The following is a 25,487-nucleotide window of genomic DNA, read 5'->3' on the forward strand; positions in this document are numbered from 1 at the left end:
GTGTAGCTCGATAACTGTAGAAATTCCCAGTCAATTGTCCTGTTTAATACTTTATATAATTGATAAGTACAAAAAATCTCAGAAATATCTTGGCAACTAGAGCGGCACATCTGTGTTCACAGCAGCTGGCAGTCTTGTTCTCCCAGCAGGGGAACGAGAGAAAGAGTGTTGTTAGCACTAGTAGTATTGAAGACTAATGACCACACCAGCATTTAAATTGACCAACATACTATTTTGTATATTTACATGCTGTTTTCAGCTAATTAGCTACCTTGCCTGCAAACTGACATTAGCAGTACACTTTCCCCCAGTGGATGTTTGTTTGGGGGTTCATTCAACAGTCTAAGGTGCAGGACAACACGTGTGTTCAGGTTTGTTAGTTAGATAAGCAGAGGACTTTAGCTGGAAACCTAATGTGGGTTGCTGCTCAGATTCTGTGGCTCTTTTGTTGTATTGCTGGCTGCTGTCGGCTGTTAGTTAGTGGGCCTGTTTGCTCTGCCTACGATCAAACAACACTGACATTACTGTTTTCTGCAAATGTGGTTTAAAATTAAACAATTTGATTATTTATATGGAAACAAACTGTCTATCTAATTAGACGCAGATCTAATGATATTCCAATGTGTTATTCAAAAATAGGCAACAGTATTCTAAAGAAGAATTTAGAATTTAGTGGCATCTCCTGTAACCAACATGACAGAAATGGATTATAATATTTGTATGTTTTAATTAGTCTTTAATCACCTGAAAATAAGAAGTGTGTTTTCATTTCCTTAGAATGAGTCCCTTATATCTATAAAAAGGGAGTGGCTTCTATTCCACAGAACCCCCCATGTTTCTACTGTAGCCCAGATCTTCGAAGATGAAGATGTCTTAGACATTATTTCCATAAAAATTGTTTTTTGAAAAAGGAGAAAACAATGTAGAATAGCTGCAGCACCATTATAACCGATATGTATTTCAACAACTTTAAAGTAGTGGTATCCAGTGCCATTACATTTGATATTAGTGCTCCAGTGCAAGACATCCATCATATTCTCAGGGAAATTGATCCTTAACCAGTCTACCTTACTTGCTAAAACAATGGTACAAATTATGAAATGATGAAAATGTTGCTTGGCTCAATGGATGAGTCACATTGCTAGTCTGACAGGATGAGCTTTAGTGAGACTCTGTATTTAAAGACCTAAAACAGATTCATTCCTTTGGGTTGAGTTTTAGTTTGATTTTAATGTACAGTAGTAGTGGGTGTTGATGGTAATCGTGGTTCGCTTACATATTTTCAAGTATTTAGTGACAGAGCCACTGAGGAAATGATATGGGAAAGTGTGTGGGAAGTGGGAACTGATGTCCTCGAATAAAGTATCAGCACTTGGGCTTATCATTTATCTTCTGCCAGCTTGTTCATGTGTGGCTGTGCAGGCATGTGGGACCATAAACCAGTCTAGGCCAGATCATCAGTATTTCTAGTAAATACGGTGCTGTCTACCTCATTTCTTTAGAGTAGATTGAAAACAATAGAGGGGATAAAGCAGCCTTGTGGGACACCTGTACATAAAACAATCTCGTTAAAAACCACACGCTGGTTGCATATTCCCTTTAGAGCAGTCTGTCAGAAATTCTTTATTCCAATGAAAAAACACCTCCAGCATTCAGATCATATAACCACTGCAGAATCACATTTATTGGCATTATAATCAAAGCTGAATTGAGTTAAAATCTTGTGACAGCATATCATATTCATGATGCTCTCTGTGGTCAAAAGGGTGTCTTTTCACTTTAAAACCTTAAAACTGTGGGGAGTGAAAATTGCAAATTATCTAATGCAATCCTATAGAGCAGCCGCACAATATCATTGTGAAGTTAAAATGTGCATTGTGTTTAACACAATGTCAAAGTGGTGTTTTGATATCAATATGAATATCATCAATGGTACCTGACACATCAAAACAAGGTGATGACCATAGCCTTTTTAAGTCCAATAAGTGAGAATTTAGAGAGAAATCTACTTTGTTCCTAGTATCCAAGACCTGACCAAAGACACAACAGGCCTGATATTGGATATGGTGTCTTAATAACTCTTATACCTGAGTAGAGCTGAGCAGATTCACCATCAGCTCTGATCACATTGTGCGTCTTAATTATCACAACAGAGAAATTTGTGTTAACAGAAGAAAAAAAAACTACTTGTTTTGTTACTCTTTTTGACCACGGTGCATCATGTTGCTGCCAGTATTGGTATTGTCTCTCTATTGTCTTTTTGGGTTCTAATCCCCCTCAGTTCCTTTCAGGTCTCTTTTTTACATCAGATTCAGGTAGGTTTTTCAAGTAGGCTTTTTTGGACATTTTTGTGGGAACAGCATCTAATCTTCAGGCCACCAGGCATTTCCCATGGCAGCGGTTGACATCACATCTGATGGTCAGCGTTGTTAGAAGAAGTGTTAACCACCACCAAGGTGCCCTAACTGCTGAAGCAAGTCATAGTCCTGTATACTCTAGAACTGTTGATACTCCTTTTTCAGGCACATTTAGCATTGGTTATGTACTCCCAGCATCTGTCCTTTTACAACATTCAACATTTTTGAGTAATCATGACTAATGTGGGGATGTAAATGATCAAACTATCAGCAACAGAGTCCCATGATCTCAGTGCTTCATATGCTCTCTATGGATCACAGCACAATAAAGTAATAAGTCACAGAGTAATATCTGGGTGCTGAAAACACATATGTGACAAAGCAATGGTTAACAATGTCAACCCCCTTAACCGCCTGTCAGGCTTTTAAAATTGAAGTGCTATTAGAAACTATTTTTAGAGCTAGTCCACACAGATAAAGCACCAATCAAATTACAGTGCTGACTTGTTAGTCTGAAACTAAAATTATACTCACTACAATAAGACCAAATCAATTTAAAAGGTGTTCGTGGAAATGAAAAAATCTGCCAAGTTATTCAAGGTTTACAGAAAATTGGAGTGCCATTTGATTTGCAAGGTCACTGTAGCATTAAAAAAATATATGTAGAAAAATTAAACCTACATTTTAAAGGGTTGTCTATAAATATTATAGATTGCAAAAGTACAAATAATACCACAGGGTGGACATGTATAGTTAATTAGTTAAGTTAGGAGGTATCCTCACACACAGTAGGCAAGTGGACTCAAACAGAGATCACAACATCAGTCAGAAGGATTGCATTGGGGCTCACTTGATATCTGCAATTTATTTCAGACAGCAGTATAAATTATAAATGACTCCAAGTCTAAAAGATTTTCAAAGAGCGCCTGAACTTTACTGAATATGAAAAAAATGTTGGTAATAAACAATTCCAACGTTGACTTGGAGAGCTGACAAGTTGACAGGGATACTCATCTAACAAGGCATTAAGGGCTTTGTGAGTAGTTGTGTTGTTTTTAAGTATAATAAGATGAACATTATCTCAGCAGGAGTTTCTGAGTTAGGTAAAGAACAGAAAATATTTGGTGATTAGCTGGATTGGTCACATTTGCTAGAGGACTGTTTATGAACTAGGGGTCATCAGGGGTTTGCTTGAGGAGAGTTTGAGATTGTTTCTTTTCATTCAATTCATGCTTTTAATCACAGGACTGAATGATAGACACATGGCTCAAATTGCACAACCAGGAGAGATGATCAATAAAATAAGAAGTTAAACAAGTCAACTGGTTCTATTCATTATACACTTGAGAGCTTTTTTAAAAGAAACAGTTGGACATTTATGTGTTCTTTATTACAGAGCACTGCATACATGTCTGTATACTGAAAATGATACAAAAATGATCATCGTCTCAGTAATTTGTCAAGCAAAAATGCCAAATATTATCCAGTTTTACCTTGTCAAATGTGAGAATTGACTGTTTTTCTTTATAATGTATGTACATTGAATACTTCAAGGTTTTGTACTGTTGGTTGGACAAAACATATTGAGAAATTGTAAATGGCATTTTTCCCACAATTCTTTAACAGTTTATAAAATAAATGGAGAGAAGAATCAGTAGATTAATTCATTATGAAAATAGTTGCAGCCTCTAGAATCAACACATTTTGTTGTTTTTCAGTTAAATGTATCCAGCTTTTTACTGTAGAGTTTTCATTGTGAAGCAAAACAAACACAAAGGTTTGCAGGCACAATGAGATGATCAAATGAAGAGGTGCAAATGCAAGACATTTCCTGCCGTTTGAGCAAACATCAAAACTCCAACATCAGCCAAGTATCACCACAGGATACTTTTTACTATGCTGTTGAAATTCTATGAAATACCAGTAGCACTGTGTCCTCATCAAAGGCTCTGATCACAGCTACATGATTTCAGGTTTACAGGTGGTCACAGCAGTAGCCTGTGCCATTATAATACGTACTCCAAGTCAAGAATTTGTAAATTTGTTGGACCCTCAAGTGACTAAGACTTCTCTAAGACAGGTAGCCTGCCAGCAATATAATTAACACAGGCCACTGGCCCGCACACTGTAATTTACATTGTGTTCAGCTGACCACATTTCATGGATATCTATAGGATTACTGCATTAAGCACAAAACAGCACAGAACTGCTCTGCCACAGCAAAGAGCATAAGTTCAGACAACCTTTTTTCTTTTTACAACAGGATACATCAAAGAAACAAGGTTCAAGAAAAATGTCATCATTTTCTGAAACACTAGCTTTTCTAAATTGTGTGACATAGAAGCTGCAATCATCTCAACTGTTTAAAGGGTTTGTACTAGTGTATCACAGGTGTGGCTCAGATGGGATGGTTAAAGTACACTTCTCAATGTTGAAAGAAGTGAAGCAGAGAGAGATCTTACTTGGCTTGGCACAACTGAAGTAGAAAACATTCTTGTATGCTCAGTGGATCATGAGTACTAGGATGCTTTTTTCTAGTCAAAAAATGCTGTTAAGAGGCATTCTTATTGACCATTTGAGTGACTTCGCACCACTGTACCACAGTATGTTTTCATTTTCACAGCTCAAACCATAGACATGCAATAGGTAGTAAGGCCAGTGAAACTACCGCTACTGATGCACATCACATATTAAAACTGCAACAACTGATTTTTGACCACTTGGGGGCAGCAGAAACAATTTATGAACACAGCATTGACATATTACTTTTTAAGTTGATGAGGTAAAGTGTTGTTAGCATGTTAATAAACTGATGCAAATATTCAAATCTAACAGTTATAGGGAGCAACACTATAATTAATTTGGAGCCATGTTTTTGTCCTCCTGGTAAATGAAAGTCCAATATTTATTTTTGCTTTTTGCTCTCTATCAACTCCTGAGCAAAATATCTGGCTCTTTAAGTTCTCAATGGTCTACTATGTTCACCAGCTAGTTGCATATTTTATGTTTTATGTTGTAAAAGTAGTATTACAGTAAGTTGTTTTTTAGAGCTTTTGCACTGAAAACAACACTATAATAGCAGTGAGAATGAGCCAAAACAATTGGAGCTCACTATGAAGATGTTTAAAACCGTGGGGAGCTGCAGAGTTATAACTCTTTATTGGTTCATTCGTGCAATACCTCTCACATTTCATACTGTCATTTTAGAGATGTTATTATAAAAAGTTTGATTATAGCCAAAAAAAAAAAAAAAAAAAAAAAGGTACCCAGTAGTCTTTGTAAACAACATGTTTATACTCACAGTTTCTCACCAAAAAAACATTTTGTGTATTCCTGAGAGCTAACAAACTGAGAGACCTTGATAAACATACACTTGAATATTTAGCAACATGCATTGTTTACATCTTTGTTTGGGGGCTTCAACTCTTTTTATTCCTTGCCTGTTCAGGTACATTTTTTTTTACATGTTCTGGTGCATTACTGCTAGGCGTGCGTTATTTTTCATAGATTACATTTTATGAGGGTATAAAAACTATAGAATATTTTAATAAACAGCAGCAGTTGTCAATGGATACAACTAATTTGCACTCTGAGGTACCCAATAGGACTGCTGTTACTGTTTGAGTAAGTTTATTTGTTACAATACCTGCCCTGCTAATGCAAATTTTTCAAAAGTAACTCAATTTAGCCCAAATTTGCACTGCCGAGTGGTTCCTTATTCAGAAGGTCTTGGCTCCAAACGAAAAAGATGGTGCCGACCATAAGCTCTTTGATTCAAACTGGCTTCAGTGAAAACCTTTATACAGTCTATGGCTGGAACCACCAAATGTTGGGCATTTGGGAATGATAACTGATATAAGAATTACTGATCAATTATCAATGTTGACTGACTAATCAATCAAGTTATTGTGCTTGCGTGATGCCTATTTGTGTATGCTGTAAAGTTGACACATTTGTTTACCTTAATGAAAGGACAGGCTACACAAGAGATGTCAACAGGGCTCCCATCTCATTTTTCATCAAAATCAAACTCGACTGTCCTTAATCAGACATCTAGGCTTCTCTGAAAAATATTTATTTTCACTTGTTGTTTCACTTGGAAATCATTTAGGCACAGACCTGTTGTGGCATATTATTAATGTCTTGAGCTTAATATGATGATTAGGATGTGGGATGCTGTTCTGTATGCTATAAGAATTTAGGCTTTCTCAGTTGCTAGTGTGGTATAATAGCTTGTACTTATTTATGCAAATCAAATAACATACCGTTATTTAATGAATTTGCCGTTTCCCTGCATATTTTAATAACCCAGACATTTCTGCCTCCTGAGTGTCTCCTTCCTGATGCGGAGATAGTTGACATTTGAGTTCACTTTGGCTGCGGCGGAAGGGAACTTTCCAGACACCAATAACCTTGAAAAGCACCACGACTGTCACGTCACAAACACACACAAACACAGGCAGAGCTCAATCTCCAGGCGCACACATTTTATATCCAGATCTGACACCATTTCTAGAGAAGTCATCAAAACAGCACATATAGAAAGGTTTTTCTTTAAATTTCTTTTTAAAATATTGCTTTAACCCATTTACACTCCTTTCCAGTGAATTACACTTAAATTCCATCAGTTCAGTTTAACGTGAACAAATCCCTCACCATGGATTTCACACAAATCCAGCCCATGATTCATAGGTTTCTGTGAGTGAAACTGTCTCAGAGCCGTAGCCAGACATCAGACATCACTTCACTCTCCTTATTCATACCGACTTCATTCTCTCTAGCTGCATGTCTGAACACAAAATTACATTCATCTGAACCTTAAGGCTATTAATGAATATGAAATATTGACTGGACTGAAATATCAAACTGTACAGTATTTTAAAAAAAAACATAGTTATATATATACACAAATGCAAGGAAAAACAATTGTGCAAATGAATAACTCATAGTTTTAACTATTGTTGGTCTCATTACGGTTAACGAGTGCACAAACAGGTAGACAGTTGGATTCCTCTGCAGCATTACAACAATACATTTTCTTCACATGGCAAATGAATAAGCTGCATGTATGACAATTGCTGTATGATGTTGGCAGGTGTCATAATCACTACTTCTGTCAAGCAGAGCACTTTCATCTGGATCTTAAAAAAAAATCATCTGAAATCTGAGATGTAGAACACAAGATGAAAAGCACAACCCAGCACTCTGTTTATGCTTGTACTCTTTTTTTCTTTTTTTAAAAAAGGGAGGGGGGAGCAGGGTCAATTAAAAAATACCCTAGGGTCGTGTCTGCAGTGAAATGCATGAGCAGCTTTACAGTTATACAAGAATGTCAAGTTATCAACCTAATTTGGATTTCTTTTAGAAAGGTTTAGCAATTTATCATTTATCATATTTCAAATCCAAGCTGAAAGCCGCCTCTTGAAGCAAAGAGCTACAAAGTATTTCCTGTATTTATAACAACTACCACATATGTAATCTGGTAACATACTGCAGCTTATTTGCAAATAGTTAATATGCGTCTGGCTTACACTGCAAAAGTGTGGGCACATATGTTTTTTGCAAACTGTGAGATTGCATTTTTGCCAACATGCACATTTCATAAATTGCAAACATGCTCTTTGTGGGAAAGTTACCTCTTGTTACCATTTGCAAGTACAGCGAAACCGCTTATCGTCATCATGTCTATAAGTAGATAATTATTATAATAATTTTCTTTCTTTATTTCTTATGCAGATTACCACAGCTGTTTCAAATCAATGTTTCAATGCTGCATCTTGCTAGCCTTTTTTTGGCAAATTGTCTTGAGCTTCGAGGAGACTATGTTTTTCATTCATTCATCATGATTTAAGAGAGCACGAAGCACCAGCCTCAGGTAACTAGCTGGATGCAGTCGTGTTACTGTGAGACAATAATGGTACCACAGCCTCTAAGTACATATCATACATGTATCATAGGAGTTAAGTAAATGATTTGTCAATAATTAAATAAATGATATAATTACTGTATGTGTTGTCACATATGAAAACACCCAAAATGAACACTGTAAGTGGACTACTTGATCATCAAACAAACAGCATTTGTATAGGAATGATTCTGGCCCAAGCATTTAGAGCCATATAAGCAGTTGATCACTAGAACTGATCACTAGAAGTGGTTTCCACTGTACCAACGAGAAATGTTGCAGTTCAGATTTAAAACATAAAAAAGGCTTTTTTTGTTTTTTATATTAATTTAATAAATGGATTTTCAAAGATCCATTAAAAAAACAGCCTAGAGACACTGCTTCAGTCATGAACATAATCCATCATCTTTACCATGCTACTAATTATCACTTTAGAGGACTATTTTCACTTTCAATCAGAATGTACTCTTATTGCAGTAAAGAGACAAATGTGACATAATGTCTGTCTGACATTCAGTTTCTTCTGCTTGGACCTATTCTAGATTGCAATGAATGTACCTTTTTATAAAGTTATATCAGACATTTCACCACTCATCTCATTCATCATGTATGGATTATATTCATCAATGCCGCTGCATGTCTCCACAAGCTGTTTTAAAAATATTTAGAAAATAGTAAGAGCTTAAGACTCAGACATGCTGGGTAGACCTGCAGCAGCCTCTGACCGTGGTACAATAAACACAGGATAACACTGGTAACACTGGTGTTACAGTTAACGCACCAGATCTGATGTTCTTCAGTCAGTAACTTCAGATGGATATTTTTTATACTTAACTTTACTCCTCGCCAGTTGTTTCAAATTATGTACAATAACTTTTACTATTCATTTATTATTTCAATGAGCCAATTTGTCAGCCAATACTGTTCTCATTTGTTCTTAAATGACATTACATTGAAAGTACAGCTCAGAAATGAGTAAAAACCTGTGCTGCATCTCTAAGGAAACGTTCGACATTTTGGCAAATAAATAAATTATGCACTTTCTTGCCGAGAGTAACTTGAGAAGATTGATACACTCTCATGTAGAGAACAGCATCAATCTTTTCATCACTCTCTCAGCATGGAAGCAAATGAGTATATTTCCCAAAATGTCAAACTGTTCCTTTAAAACTACATTAACTGATTTTTTTTGGCCACTTGGGGGCAGCGGAAATGAGTCATGAACACAACACTGACATATCATCACCTCTTCAGGTGATATGTTATACTTGTTAGCAAACGGTTGCTTATTTGCAGCAGTTACGGAGCAACATTACTCCTCATTTGGAGTTGTGTACACCTGAATTCAATATTCACTCTCTTTTAGCTTTGTTGTTGCTCTCTTACCGACTCCTGAGGGAAATATCTGGCTCATTAGGTGCTAAATGCTCCACTATGTTCGGGAATAAGTTGTTAACTTTGTCTGTTTGCTGTTTGGTGTTGAGCAGGTAGTATACAGTGGGCTTTTTACAGCTTTTTTTCCAACTGAAAGCTGCTGCCTGATGTGGTCGAAAACAACACGGTGACAGTGAACCAAATCAGTAAAATTGGGGCCAGACAACTAAACAATGAGCTGAACCTCACTATTAAGCTCCTTAAAGCCGAAGGGAGCTGCAGAGTCACTGATAATTCTCTGTGGGCTCATCAGTACGAGCAACACTTCTCACATTACTTAATAATACATTATTATTATAAAAAATAGTGATTATAGCTGCTTTTAAATACATGATTTATATAAAAAATAAAATAATGAACATTTTAGAGTAGGCTGATGAAAATGCTGTTTTATGCTGTATGTTCACCAATTTATTAAGAAATACAAATGTATCTGAGCAGAGATTAAAAATGTGGGATTGGCAAGGAAAGCAAGTAGGTGTGTAATGATGTGGGACTTCAGTTCTTCAAGCTAAACTGAGTTATCATAAACGCTGGTTGAAATGACTGCAGGTATTTTACTATATAAGCATTAAGTAGATAATTTCCCAATGCATCAGTAAACCTGCTGTATGCAGTTCAAAACTGTATGTCAATATCCTGGAAGGTCAATAAACTGTATAGATGGATCTATACAGTATCCTCATATGCACACAACTCACAGAAATATGATATTATATCTTCCGCAATCATCCTTGTTCAATCTTCCACTCAGAGTGTCTCCGTGGGGAATGAAAACCACTTGATGTATTCCCTCTCTATTGTATATTCATTGTTTGAATAGGCTTGTCTCAAATAGCTTTACCGCTCAAATAACAGCAGCGGATGACTGTGTGATAGCCGCTGCTTCCCCAAATCTGTGCGACATGTGTGAGATTATTGCATGTGGTTCTGTAAGAGCGAGAGATGATCAACTGGAAGAAGGAAATTAGTCTAACTAGTCTGCAAATGTTCTAAGAATTCCCTTTGCTTTTTGACATGCAAGTGTCGTCCTCGCTTTCTCTCATACGTACAATACTGGAGCAGACACAATCAAACAAGAAATGCAATTTGAACAATGCAGTGAAAGTTAGGAGCTGGGTTTGAATGGGGGCTGGGAGTCCTCCTGTTGGCACTATGGGAGGAGTAATTTGGGGCCAGTGTAGAATTTGAGGAAGTAATCTAGGACTGTTTATATTTCCAAAAATTGTTTTATTCCCATTCCAAGGATGAATCTCAGTTCGATATGCAACAATTGCCTTTAGTACATTGTTGTTGTTTTTTTTTGAGTGCAGCTGTCTTTGTCTGAAGTGGTGACAAACTGTGAAGGGTCCACAACTGTTCCCTATCAGCTGGTGAAGGGACAAGGCAGATTTTTTTATATCTCACTTGGAAATGAATAGGACATTAAAATGCATAAGTTTCCCGCCTTGAATCTAAATAAAAATGCTAATGAAACGCTGTGGGTATTAATAATGCAGAGGACTACTTTCCTTTTATTTGCTAAGGAAACATTTCAAGAAAGGTTCTAAACATGTGACAGGGTGACTTGTTTTGATGTGTCAGGATTTATGACACTACATATCCTCTTGACATTTTTAAAAATTTAAACATCATCTAATTAAGACTTTAATTAATGCCTGGTATTGTAGTTAGTTGAATAATGGAATATGACTGTGCATAATACTGTATTATATATGTCTTTTAGCACTTCCTACAGGGACTAATTATAAGCTTAGGAAAAAGACAAATTTATGATATAAGAGTGGAGTCTGCCCTTTGGCTCAATTCACAAATCTTGTGGGTTCCTTGAGTTCTTACCATTAGTTCATATGCCATAAAGAGATTAAACTAAAACTGTGGAGCTACCTCACAGGAAATAATATCTATATAATGATCTTGTATCGTATTACTAAACATTTTACAGCAGGGCAGGGAAACGCTGAGTCAGACAGAAGTCCAACAACATGTGCTCCATGTGTGCATTCTTACTCTAGGGTCATTAAATTATACTATTCATCTTGAAGAGCCTGACTCTGCTGATAGGAGCAAAATTGAATATTGCGCAGGCAATGAACGACACTAAATATAACCTCTTTCTTTAAAGAAACCAAATTTCCGTTTTAGAATATAAAGCCTGATTGTTTTGTGTCCTTTCCAATTACCTGAGTAGCTCTGGGAAAATGAAAAGTTAAAGAGAATACATGTTCATGCTCCAACAGGACTGATTTGGTTAAAATATGATTGACTTCCTGAATACAAAAGCATCGACTTTCACACTCCACTGGGGTATAATTATGCTTGTGCAGCTCCTGTCAAGAGAAATCCTCAGGCATGCGACCACAGGGGTTTGGAAATTTTATATGACATGCATGTCACTTATTTTTATGTATTTAGAAAGGGACAGGCCAGCGTTTGATTGCTTGATGATCATATTGTATTCTTCTCTATTTAATCCCATTTGTAGTGATGTGAGACCAACAAGTCAGAATCACCAATGGTTCATGTAGTCATGCAAGGCTATGTGTGAATAATATATAATTCCATCATTGCGCATATTTTGATGTCAGCATGATTTGACATATTTGCTAACACTCTTTACAGGGGAAGCTGTCATACTTACTCTGGAAGAGTGACAGTGTCTGAACATGAGAAATTATTCAAATGAAACACAGGGTTGCAACACAACAAGTTTGAGTCGTATCCTGGAGATAAATCTGCAGCTGGACTGTAGGGACTGGATGCAAAAGCTCTTCATAAGTTCAAACTGAAATTTAGTCTAGTCATAAAGCAAGTGTTTGCTAACTGAACAGCTAAACACTTAATTAAAACAGATTTTTTTCATGTTAAGTGCTCTGAAAACACATTTTTATATTGTTTGTCCCCCTAAAACTGTAGTTTATGTAAATGATGATACAGCTTGTAATGCCTCTGACCCCATTTACACCTGCTATTAACATGTGTAATGACTGTATCTGAATACTGACATCTGGTCCATGGGTCCTTGCATTTACACCTGGTATTAAAATGCATTCCTCAGTTGTGACCCCTTTGTGATCAAATCTCAATATTCAAATTGGTGGTGGATCTGTCAGACATGTTGCATCCCAGGTGAAGGAAACTGCTGTCACGAGTCGATGTTATTAATTTCTAAACCATTTTTTGTGAGCAAAGACTAGTGTTTACTAGTTTGTAGCTTTTACTGGGCTTGCTTCAGCTGGCAGGAAGAGGTGGAGCTAGGTGACCTTTTAAACTAGTGGGACCATTGTTTTCTTATGATTGTGGTCACGATGTACAGATTGCATTAACGCCCGATTGAAGTCCGATCACAATGCAAGCCTTTTCACCTGCAAATGTGGTCTGGCCGATCTGATCTCACTCTGATCACAATGTGTCCCGAGTGCATTTACGCCTGCGTTAACATGTTTTTCTTTATCCAGATACAGATCACATTTTAATGCCAAGTGTAAATTGGGTAAGAGCGACTGCCTGTTTACACAGTTGATTGCTTTTGATTGAAGGTTCAGCTCTCTGCACAGATTCAATAGGATTCAAATCAGTTCTCATAGAAGGCCACTTCAGAATGGTCCGACATTTTCTTCTCATCCACCCTTGAGTGCTTTTTGATGTATGTTTGGGGTTATTATCCTGCTGGAAGACCCGTGACCTGTGACTAAGACACAGCTTTCTGACACTGGGCTCAATGTTTCACTCAGAATGCCTTGACAGGCTTGTGATTTCATTCTGCTCTGCACAGATTCAAGGCACCCAGTGCCTGAGGCAGCAAGGCCCTAATTTTGTTTCATCTGTCCAAAGCACATTCTCCCCGAAGGACTGTGGCTTGTCAGCATACATTTCGGCAAAGTCCAGTCTGGCTTTTTTGTGTCTCTCTCTCAGAAGTGGGGTCTTCCTAGGTCTTCGGCCATTTTCATTTAGACAGCAATGGATGGTGCGACCTGAAACTATTGTACCTGGAACTTGAAGATCAGTTAGGATCTGGATTGTTTTCCTTGTTCTTTCTTGACCATTTGAGTGATCCTTCTGTTCAATCTTGGGCCAATTTTCCTCTTCTGACCATGTCCAGAGGTGTTGGCTACAGTTCCAGGGGCCTTAAACCTCTTAATAATACTGGCAACAGTGGTCACAGGTACATCAAGCTTTTTGGAGATGGTCTTGTCACCTTTAGATTGACCATGCTTGGCTGTTCCCTTTTTTCTAATGTCTTCAGACCACTCTCTAGTATTCCTTCTGTTGTCCATGTTCAATGTGATGAACACAATGGCACAAAACAGCAGAGTGACTAATTTTCTTCTTTTAAACTGGCTGCATGCGTGATTAAAAGATTGGAAACATCTTCGCTACTAATTAAAACACTCTGTTAAGTCTGCTTCAACTATCACTACAATTTAATTATTTCTTACAACTTCCAAAGAGTACCAATAATTTTGTCCAGGCTACTTTTGAATGTCTTTGTAGAATAAACATGAATTTTCACAACTTTTTTGCTTTGTTCCACTGCAAACCAAACATGGACATACACTGATAATGAAACAGCCTTTAATTTTGACACTGTTCATAGTGAATGGTGTATTATTTTTAATAAAATGGAATTATTTTGTCCATGTCTGTAATTGATCAGTGATTCCCAACAACAGCAATTTAAACCTCAACCTCAAAGCCTAATTAAAGCATTTCTTTTTAAAACTTCATGAATGTGGAAGCACAGCAAAGTCCATCGTTAACACCTTCAAACTGCACACCATCTGTTCACAAACACGCATGACGGAGTGAAAGCCTATTTCAACAGGAAAACTCTGCTTACTGTGTAATTTCAGCCGTCAGTCTTCGGTAAATAGAGAGTGGGATATGTGTGAAAAGTGAACACACACTAAGCAGAATTAGACTGCAGACTTGTGTGCCTTGAGACTCATGTATCCAGTGTTAAAAGCAAATGCTTGGTGAACGGAAAGTGCACACAATGCAGGACTCCGGGGACTGATGAAATTAAAGGTGCTATCTGTCCAGTGGAAGCAATAAGAGATGACAGCTGAGTACCATGCAGAGAATGAGGGGTCATATATAGCCCAAAAGGGTATACAGCATGTTTCAACTGAAGCTATTCAGAACTTTACATAACTTTACATGAAAAGATAAGACAATGAAAGGTCTCTATAAAGAGATAAGCAAGTAGATTGTCATCATCATTAGCCTACCAAGTGTAATGTGGTGTATACAATCCTTAGCTAAATCAAAAATAGTTATGCTCAGTTAATTAGACTGTACTTGATTAAATGTTCAGTAACAAATGTTATATGTTGCATTTTGAGTTCAGCATAAAGCAAACACAAATGTTAAAAAGGTTATAGGCCTGTAAGATATTAAAAAGGTTAAAATTATTTGTGTTTTTGTTGATGATGCATAACCACAATACCCAGTTAAACATTAAGTTCTTTAGGAAAGCTCATCTCAAATATGTCTGTGGCTGACTATGAAAAACATAGTGAATGTAATATGCAAAAAAGCAGTTTCAGTACAAGCAGGCAATTAATTAATCAGTCAATCAGTTACTAATTGAATAGCTGTGATTTTGATTACAGAAGCCCTAATAATCAGTAATAATAATTCTTAATGATGTTCAAATTGGAGGTTTAGGAATAATGTAAAGTTATGTTGAGCCTGTGTCTGTGGAGCACAACTACTCCAACGTCACAGCGTATGAAAAGCGCGTCATACCAGCCTCCACTCACACATCTGCCACTTTAATATATTCTCGCTTATGGGCAAATTTACATTATTCGCAGAGCAGGACAACATGTTTTAATATATACTTGTGGTCTTCTGGTAAATTCGGCGTATACAAGATGATAAATGAGGGACCACTTTCCAACGAAATCTTATCTTAACTTGTATAAGCATATGCGTTGTTTGCTCCCCGCCCTGCGCGGTGTAACGTTATTTGAATGACGGCGGACTGCGAAACGCCGTTTAAAAGTTATTAATTTGTTAAAGTAAGAGCACCACCATGTAGTAAATGTATGCCGATCTGATTAAATGCCGTTAGTGGTTCAGGGAAACAATTATCTCAAAGCGTGCAAGGTACTTACAAGTATTTATAAACGAGGGAACACATAACAGGCGTTTTTTAAAATGCAGTTTGGTGTTTCCTCCACATCAAAGAACAAAACTGCGTGTACGCTTTTATTAACGACCCTGCACATCACACATCTCATGGAGGTCGAAAAAGGCGACCTGGTCAGCTGTTTAAGTTTATTGTACACATTAAATAAAACAGGTAGGCTATACTTGCCGAAGTTGGAACCAAAAGACTGGCGGGTCGCTCGATCAGCTCCGGTTGCTGTTTCCCGGGTACATTCATTTCCCATCAAACCGCTTTCTCTGTCCGCTGACTTCGACGAGAGTTTCTCAAGTCATTTATCCAGCAATGAGCGTTATTCGCCGGCGTCCCGTTCAACGACAGAGGCAGACAGACAAACCATGCCTATAAGCTCTGTCAGGCTTTTGTTAAAGCTTTCTGTATCCTGCAATTACTGTACAAGTGTTTCACCGGCTGCAGGGACAAATTAGTTATGGCAAATCGTTGCTTATTTCTCCACGGCTCAGCTTTGCACACACTGGCTCCTCTGCTGCTGCTCATCAGTCTGCACGCCTCTCTCCACCTGCTGCCTGTCCTCCTATTAACCATTCCTGCGTCAAAGCAAAGCACATTAACCATTCACTGGTGTTTCAATTCTGAGGGCATATATATGGTGTTTAACCAGTATAGATTATGCACATGGGCCTATTTGTCATGACAGCAGTTGAGAGTAATTGGTGCTAGGAGTGGCAGTAGCAGAGGCAATGTAGTAGTGGTGGGATACATTACCATCTCTAAATGCATTCACTGCTACAAAACATGAAATCAATATAAAGCTATACCCAGTCCCTCAACTCTGTGTGCAGGTGAGGCTTGCAAGTGTGCAACCTTAATGGATACAAATTAATTTCTGTGGAAGCCTTAAAGGCAGTGCTTGAGGCCCTGCTCATTTTCCTGGTGGAGGGGCGATGGGTCAGAGATGATTTTTTTCTGAGCTGGTCTCTTACTACTGACTCCTCATACTGAAGCTGGCCTGAGGGAACGGGTGCTGTCTGACTCCTACAACCTTCAGACTCAGATCTGGCTGCACCAGGCTTACATTGGATTTTAGCAGTATAGACAGAAGGGTTCATACACAGAATATGATACCTCTTGCAATAACCACCACACTGTCAGGAGCAATACAGTAGATGGGTTATAAATAGAGACCGAAAGAGCATACAGTGCCCGAGAGATGGTTTCACTTTGAATTGCAGGCCTATCATCATTTTTTTATACTCTGGTTTAGAGCTTTTGTGCACATCTGGGAGGGTTAATGATGGAAAACTACAGTGCACTGCATGTTGCAATTCATACATAGAGCTATGATCAGACAGACAGAGTGAAAAGGTATCAACAGAGGACTGGGGCAGGTGTGGTTGTCAGGAATGCTCCTTAAGCATCACACTACAATAACATGCACCCACTCAGCAGCCACTCAGCATCTTGTTTGAAATGACAGCATACTTTTTTCTACTGAATCTAAACTTTTTTTTTTATAGCACGGGTCATGGATTTCAGCAGAATCTATCCACAACTGATTGTTGGCTACTGCAAGTATAGCAGGCCGACCTTGTTGAAATCAGTACTCAACCTTGAATTGTAGTTATACACATAGAGCAGAGGTTCACAGGTAAAAACACATTCAGTGTTTGATAGAGAGCTCAGAAGTCAGGGCCAAGGAAAGAAAGATAAAAAATATATATGTACCATGTACCTTACAATAAATTAAACAGCTCATGTTGAATATATTTCTACACAGTAACGTGAACTTTGTGTCTAAATGGGAAAAAGTAAAAAGAACCACTAAGTACCACAAGCAACTGAAACAAAGCACTGCAGAGACACAAAGCACACATGGATTTTGTTTGCAACAGGAGGGACTGTTAAGAGTGGCTCAGTCTCAGCACCAGTAGTCATTTGATTACCGCTTTGACCGAGTGGTTTTGTTTGCTCTTCTGTACTGGCCATTTTCTGCTTGGATAAATGTTAAGGACTTTAGGACAAATGCAATAGCATTACTCTAAAAACCTTTCAAAACAAAAGGAAATGAGGCCACAACATTTTGAGACATAGGCTACACTTATTTGCTTTCATGCCACTTTCATATCTGTATGTTGTGCTGCGTTCCATTTACTGTACCTGGGAATGACGTCATACCTGAGTTTGAGTAGTTCCATAGAAGTCAATAAAACCAGTTCTAGCCAGGTTAGCCATTGATAGCAATAGCAGTTAACAAAAATGCATTTTGCTGTTTTTTCCGCTTACAAACAGCGTAGCAACATGTACACAGATAGAAGTAGGACAGTGCTGTGTGTACAACTGATTTAATGAAACACAAATAGGACAAAACTGCTAATAAACAGGATATTACTACAACTTTCACACTGTTGATGCACAGGTCTACCATCTTGGATTTTGAGGTTGGGGGCTGGTTACATTTGTCCGACATTCCGAGTTGGAAATCCAACTTCACGGGCCAGGGGGCACTCTAGTTGAAATTTCCAACTGTGAACTAGGACATTCTGACTTCAGAGTACAAATGGAACGCACCATAAAATACAGCTATGGCCAGCACCCAGTTAGCTTAGATTAGTGTAAAGAGCTAAGGCAGTTGGGATCAGCTAGCTTAGCATCTCTAGCGCTAACGTGTTATATTAAAATATCATGATTCTGTCCAACACACAACATGACATTTTGACACTGCAAGTTTTTATATGGATGAAGCAAACAAGATATAACTTGTTAGTTAATGAGCTCTGCAAACCCTCGCTAGCTGTTTCCATGTGTTCCCAATTTTTAAGCTAAACTAATCTAACCAGCTGTGGCCTCATATTTAACCAAGTGGTATCAATTTTCTGATGTAATAGGCATATTATTAAGTATATTTTGAAGTGAGGGTTCAAAGTTCAAAGCGTTTGAGCTTAAATTTTGTGTATTGTTTTAATATTTGCAATATTCATACTGATAGTGTTGTGTGTACATGAGTGCATATGTTTTAATGAACTGCTAGATTGGCCAAATACAGTTCTCATAATTTGAACATAATAAAAGTGTTATTTATTCCCAACAACGTATAAAACATGAGTATCTGTGAAAATACAAATGCATGTGTTTATGTATGCTTTTATTTTGTAGAAATATATATTCTGTAAAGTGTAGGCTACTTCTACAGTATATACTTATATACTCTATATATTTATATATATATTAATGATCACATTTTTACAATCAAAATACAGAATAATGTTTTTGAGTGGTATTGTACAGACCCTCCAAATTGGTAAATTACCAGAACTATTAATTTTAAGGATTCAAGAAAATCCATGAATCATTCAATTATGAGGGCATCTGAGTTCAGTCTTTTTAAATCTATGAAAGAGTCCAAATTCAAACCAAAACAGGAGATGAAACTTTAATGAAAGGAAACTTTCATATTTCCCTCATCATGAAAGGAAAATGATATTTTAGTGTAATGTAGTTCTGGCATCTGGTCTCAGCTCTACAGAGTGGAAAGAAAGACTTCCGTATGTTCGACCATCAATCAGTTATTTTTAAAGCACTGTCGGCCTCTCTGAGCTGGGAGCGTATTGCTCTGCATCTTTCTCTTGCATCTTTAACTTCTGTGAGGCTTTGAAAACCTTGTGTCAAAGCTTCAAAGTGACTTTTCTTTCTCTGATATATCTATAAAATATCCATAAAATGCTCACTTTTCTTGGGTTGTGTTTTACATACCAGGGATTTCACTTCTGGTTAGGAAAATAATATTTCACTAGAAATGTTGACAACAAGTTTCCTCGGGATACTAACCTCATTCAGACATCGTAGTGGGCCAGTTTCTGCTGACTGTGTGCCATGATTCTTATGAAGCACGCCCCCTTGGTGGTGTTCTTGTTCCCACTAAATTGTGAAATTGGAATATCTTGCAGAAGCTGCTGTCCATGAAGTATTAAAGTTTTCCTCCAGAGAAAGCAGGTGAGGAGAACTAATGACCACGACTTGTAATTTTCACTCGTAAAAGCTGAAACGATACCGAAAATGGGGTTGATTATAGTTGCAACTGTTAACAAATAAGTACATTTTAATCTCTTCATATTTTATGGCAGCATGGTGGCTCAGTGGATATCACAAGCAAGAAGGTCCTAGGTTTGAACCCCAGCCATCCCATGTTCTTTCTGTGTTTGTATGGTTTCCTACCACCATCAAAGACATGTCTATTCGGGTTAATACTCCTGTCAGTGCTCCTGACCAAGGCACTGGCAAAAGAACTGGAGTTCGTCCCCGGGCACTGCACTGCGGCTGCCCTAGTGTGTGTGTGTGTATTGGATGGATCAAATGCAGAGGATCAATTTCCCCACAGGGATCAATAAAGTAGTACTTGTTCTTCTTCTGACTGAATTCCTCGCTTCAGCATCAAGGGCGCTGCTGTTAATTCAGCTGTAAGTTCAGCCTCTATCTTTCTCACACTGTATAACCTTTTCTGCTCAAATTGGGCAGGCAGGATTCCTCTGCAGACAGTAACAAGGGCAGGGTTCCTTAAAGTTCAGCCCAAGGTCCTTTACTTTCCTCGCATTCTTAAGTTTGCTCTCGGCTATATTTTTCATCCTATTCATCAAGAATGTACAGTGAAATCTTATCTCAAAGCTGAAATAATATTAACTTAATCTTTGTCATAGCCATAAAATAGTGTCCAAAAATGCATATGGGAAGGAAAATGCAAAGACGAAATGATTTTTTGCTTGTGGAATTTCATATTTAGGCCTTGAGTCGATCATCTTGTTCCACCACCTCATACATTTGATAGTACCATATGGGCATAGGGTGTGTTAGTAAACGCTTGTTTCAACCCAGATGGTTTTAATTTGTGAATTTTGGGACAGATGTAACAAAAGCCTTGTTCCATTCTGTTCTCTTTTTTTCTGCAATATTGCAAATCATTTTTAATTGAACCAAACTACTAAATCAAAGCAGGTCCTTTTCTAGCATACATTCTTAAAAGTACAATTTGTGTCCCATAACGCCATCAGCTATCATAATAAAATCCTTTAGAACTTCAGAAACAGAAAGGAGTTACAAGCTGAGGTACAAACTAAAGCAATTTCACCATTCAGAAGTCTCATGGGATCATATTTATTTTACACTACTGTAACTTTGTGTTCCTGCTCAAGTCAAATTCCTCCCCAACATCTGGCAGCTGTCGGGATTTTAACTGACGCTAACAGAGGAAATAATCTCTCCATCTCCCATTGGTTTCATTATTGATACGTGTTTGTCAGTACAGATGGATTGGATGGCTTCCTGGTGATGAGTCTGTCGGCGAAGATGCAACTATGAACTCATGTTGCTCCAAATTCAGATCTGCACTGGGACCTTAGTCATATATCTGTCCTGTCTTATCTCGTCATCTCTTTCCTACATCAAAATAACCCTCAAAAGCACATATTACTTATTACTAATGTGCAGCCCTTAAAAACTGGATCATCTGACAGTAAATACATAAAAACTTTAAAAGGAAGCGTACAAGGTTTTCACCAACAGGACACCAACTCTTTGGAATAAATTCCTAAAGGCGACTTTACATAATAAATGACTCTGTTGAGCCCATCTTTTCTTTTCAAACCATATTTTCTGCATCTTATGTTTTTAATGCTATCCACATAAATTTATGAGCTACGAATTATTTGCTGCAAGGACGAAGAACTCCAGTGAAGCATATTGCTCTACAGTGAAAGTATGATGGAAATCAGCGAAATGGAAAAATAGAAATATAGGACAAAAAATGTCTACTCCCAAAAACACAACAAAAATATAATAATATCAACACAATGATAAATAAGTTAACATTGTTATCTACTAGCTTTAACTCTGTGTCATTCAGTATATGTCCTTCACAAAATAGGCATTACTAAAACATATTACCGGTGACCTTTACAAGGTGAAAAAGGCCAAAACTGAAACTACAATTTTTTCCAAATATAATTTAAGCAAGAGGTATGAGAGTTTTTTTTTTTTAGTATTTTCTCCCATCCAGACATCCACTCTAGGTGTGGGTTTTGTGTCTGGGTAACTAAGCTGTGACAGCTTGTATAAATTGGTACTGTCTTCATACCAGTGAAGAGACACATTTCTTGTATTGTAGAGGGACAAAGGGACAGGACCTGGAATTGAGCTCGGTGGGATTTTTTAGGAGCTCTGTGCTCACAGATGTACTGTCTAACAGACAAAGGTCTATTAGAAAGATGGGATCTAAGACAGCTCAGTGCTGAGCCAGATACCCACCTTAGTGCTTATGTGAGTCGATTAAAATTTCATAATCAGATCTCAAATGCTGCACTGAGACTAAGACCAAGCAATCTCCTGGCTGCATTCATTTGGTTTTTTATTTTAGGAGGGATTGTTTATTCACTCTGAGGTCATTGAAAACGTAAGGGGAATATCTTCAAAGCTGTTTTAAAAGCTAAATGTGAGGCCTTGTAGGCCCCCATACAGTGTCTGGTTATGTCATTAAATGAGTTCTCAACAGGATCCTGAATCCAAGACAAAGACAAAATGTTCCTACACCTAACACTGATTCTAGCTGAGTCTTAAGGTGTTGCTTTATTTAAAATGCATAATAAAATATAATACAGTAACAGCCAAAGCTAGATGTATGTATGTTGTATCTTAATCAAGAACAATCAAGCCTGTTGCATTTTCATCTTTCTTTTAACAGTGATGATTGGCCCATATGGTGTCTAATTCAAAGAGTCTTAGGCTAAAATACCTCACATCCCTGTTTACATAAATCTAAATAATCTTAGGTCACTGAACAAGCTGCGAGATAGCAGACATCTCTAAAGTTCACATTGTGCCTCGAGAAATGTTTAACTAAGACACCAGTCTGGAAGAATTAGTCTGAAAACAAAGGCAAAGCAGCTTTGGGGGGTTAAAACCATAGCTAAAGTGTGAAGATGTTAATCTTGCATCTTTGACTTCATTTTGTTATGCTGTGGGTAAAAGAATAGAATCCACTTGTACATATGACATTTGCAAATGGAGATTCATGCAAGACTTCATTGCACCCTGGCTACCTTTGCTGAAATTGGCTCTTGTAGACTACAATGCAAAATAGAGCGTATGTGTGTGTTCATGTGTGTTTCTCCCGTGATGGAGTGTGATTTGTTTGGGTGAACCCACACACTTTATCTCTCACTGCCAGAGATAAGTCTGACAAGTGCCACAGGTGAGAGCGGTCATCGGTGTGACATGCCTTCTGGTCCTAGAGGCTTGTAATTTCCAGAAAGAATCGACTGTTTCGAAACAGTGTGTGTCTGCCAATACAGAGAGAGTGCTGATGGCAGAGCTCAACATGGTAGAGAGCGAGCTCAGTGGATTGGACGATTGGCTCTTCTTCACTGTTTCACAATGTCCAGTGAAACATTCCTAATATCAACATTTTAAGTCAAATAATACACCACCACATACATGGTTTAAACCTGTAATAACTTCCACATTGTGATGAATTTCTGACTAAAACAGGATAGACAGGCTGGACATAACTCTGGATTTTGATATGAATGTTGAAAAGTGGGCATGTTGTAATGAAGCTTAGGTTTGTGCTGCTAAAAGTAGAGGATATTAATGTCATGAGATTATTGGTTGAAATTGGTTGGATCAAGCCTCAATAAGCACATGTCATATTTTGTTCTACAGAAGGAAAACATGACTGGATTTTGATAGGCTATAAAGGCTATTTTTTTGCGGGGGAGGGGTGGAGGGGTTGGGTTATAAATGTATATATATTTTTTGGCATGTAATATAAAATAGATGCACCAGGAATGTGATCTTCAAGGGCTAAAAAGGCACTGAGCCGCCTCTGTGTTTTCTTTGAAGCCTTCATATTTTCTTCTGCAAATATAGGGTTGGTGTAATTTCACAAAAAGCTCCAATTTTGTTTCATCTGTCCAAAGCATATTATCCCAGAAGGACTGTGGCTTGTCAACATGCATTTTGGCAAAGTCCAGTCTGGCTTGTCTTCCCTCTTGGAAGTGGGGTCTACATAGGTCTTCTACCATTTTCAACCAGACAGCGATGGATGGTGCGACTTCAAACTATTGTACTTTGATCTTGAAGGTCAGCTTGAATTTTGGATTGACGTGTTGAAGTGCTCCGTGGTTCTTTCTTGACCATTCAAGCAAGCCTTCTGTTCAATCTTGGGCCAGCTTTCTTTTTGTGACCACGTCCAGAGGCGTTGGCTACAGTTGCAGGGGCCTTAAACCTCTTAATAATACTGGCAACAGTGGTCACAGGTACATCAAGCTTTTTGGAGATGGTCTTGTAACCTTTACATTGACCATGTTTGTCTTCAGACCACTCTCTAGTTTTCCAAGTCTCCATCTTCCAATGGCACAAAACTGTGTGACTAATTTGCTTCTTTTAAACTGGCTGCACGAGTGATTAAAAGATTGAAAGCAAGTGAAAACACAATAGTCTGGCTTAAACTATCACTAAAAATTAATTATTTCTCACAGTGTCCAGGCTATTTTTGAACGTCTTTGTAGAATAAGCATGAATTCAATTATTTTCACAACTTCTTTGTTTGTTCCACTGCAAACCAAACATAGACATGCACTGATAATAAAAGATATTTAAATTTCAACACTGTTCAGGGTGAATAGTGCATTATTTGAATAAAACACAATCATTTTAAGAAGCCATTTCTGTCTACTGTGTGAGGCAGACTTTTACAGCTCAAACAGAGAATCACTGAACACATTGAGATTATTATACTAACTAGCAGCTTCTCCTTTCAACATTTCAGCCATGTTCTTACATCAAATTATTAAATCAAGGTAAAGCTGATGAAGTGGAACAAGCAATTAGAACCTCAATCAAAAAGTAGCTCAAATCTCCATCTACTCATTTGTATTAAGGCAGTTTAGTTGTTGTACATCATACTGGCGCTCTGCGGTATTCAATTTAATGCAGTTCAGTCTTTATTGTCCCACTTGGGCACATTTGCTCTGTAGGGCAAGGCTTAGAAGACAGCTTTGAAGAGGTTTCAAACATTCTTAAAGGTGTCGTGTTTTTGCTCTTTTCTTCTGCATCATTAGGCTAATGAAGACTTTCATATGGGGGTGATAATTAGATATGAAAAATATTCTTCCCTCAAATGGAATTTTCTGGAACGACCATAAAAAGTGAAATCTTCAGGCTTGTTAAGGTAACAGAAGAAACGTGATGAATGCTTCTTGTGTGGATGTATTTTGGGCAGAGTGGAGCTGTGCAGAGGAAGAGAATAGTCTTTTTGTAGAATATTCATAAGTAAAGACTGAATCGATAACAATTGGAATCACTCACCTTGATGTTTTCAATGAAGGGTTAATACCTTTGAACCTTTGCTCTTCTTTTCATGACTGTATTTTATTTCTAAATATATTGCTGTCAGCTCCAGATTCAGCTGGTATCTCTATTCATATCTTTAATAATCATATCTTTTAATATAAAAAAAAATCACTGAATATTCTCAATTGTGTGATGATGAAATATAATTAAAATGTTTAAAATAAAGTCAGGGGAAGGGGTCATGTCATATTAAAACCCAAAGACCAAAAAGAAAGAAACTTGTGGCACCACGTATAACAGGGCAGCCATTATAAAG

The 25,487-nt window shown here is 37.6% G+C and overlaps 1 protein-coding gene across 1 annotated transcript in view; it reads right to left on the minus strand.

Annotated features, from left to right (window-relative positions):
* sntg2 (syntrophin, gamma 2) overlaps positions 1-16,090 on the minus strand; it is a 77,203-nt gene extending 61,113 nt beyond the window's left edge. Inside the window, exon 1 of the mRNA XM_053335883.1 lies at positions 16,022-16,090. Coding sequence (XP_053191858.1) covers positions 16,022-16,090 — 69 coding nt within the window. The remainder of the gene's footprint in view (positions 1-16,021) is intronic.
* Between the last annotated feature and the right edge of the window lie 9,397 nt (positions 16,091-25,487).

The sequence above is a fragment of the Scomber japonicus genome, chromosome 16, assembly GCF_027409825.1.
Source record: "Scomber japonicus isolate fScoJap1 chromosome 16, fScoJap1.pri, whole genome shotgun sequence".
NCBI classification, from domain to species: domain Eukaryota; kingdom Metazoa; phylum Chordata; class Actinopteri; order Scombriformes; family Scombridae; genus Scomber; species Scomber japonicus.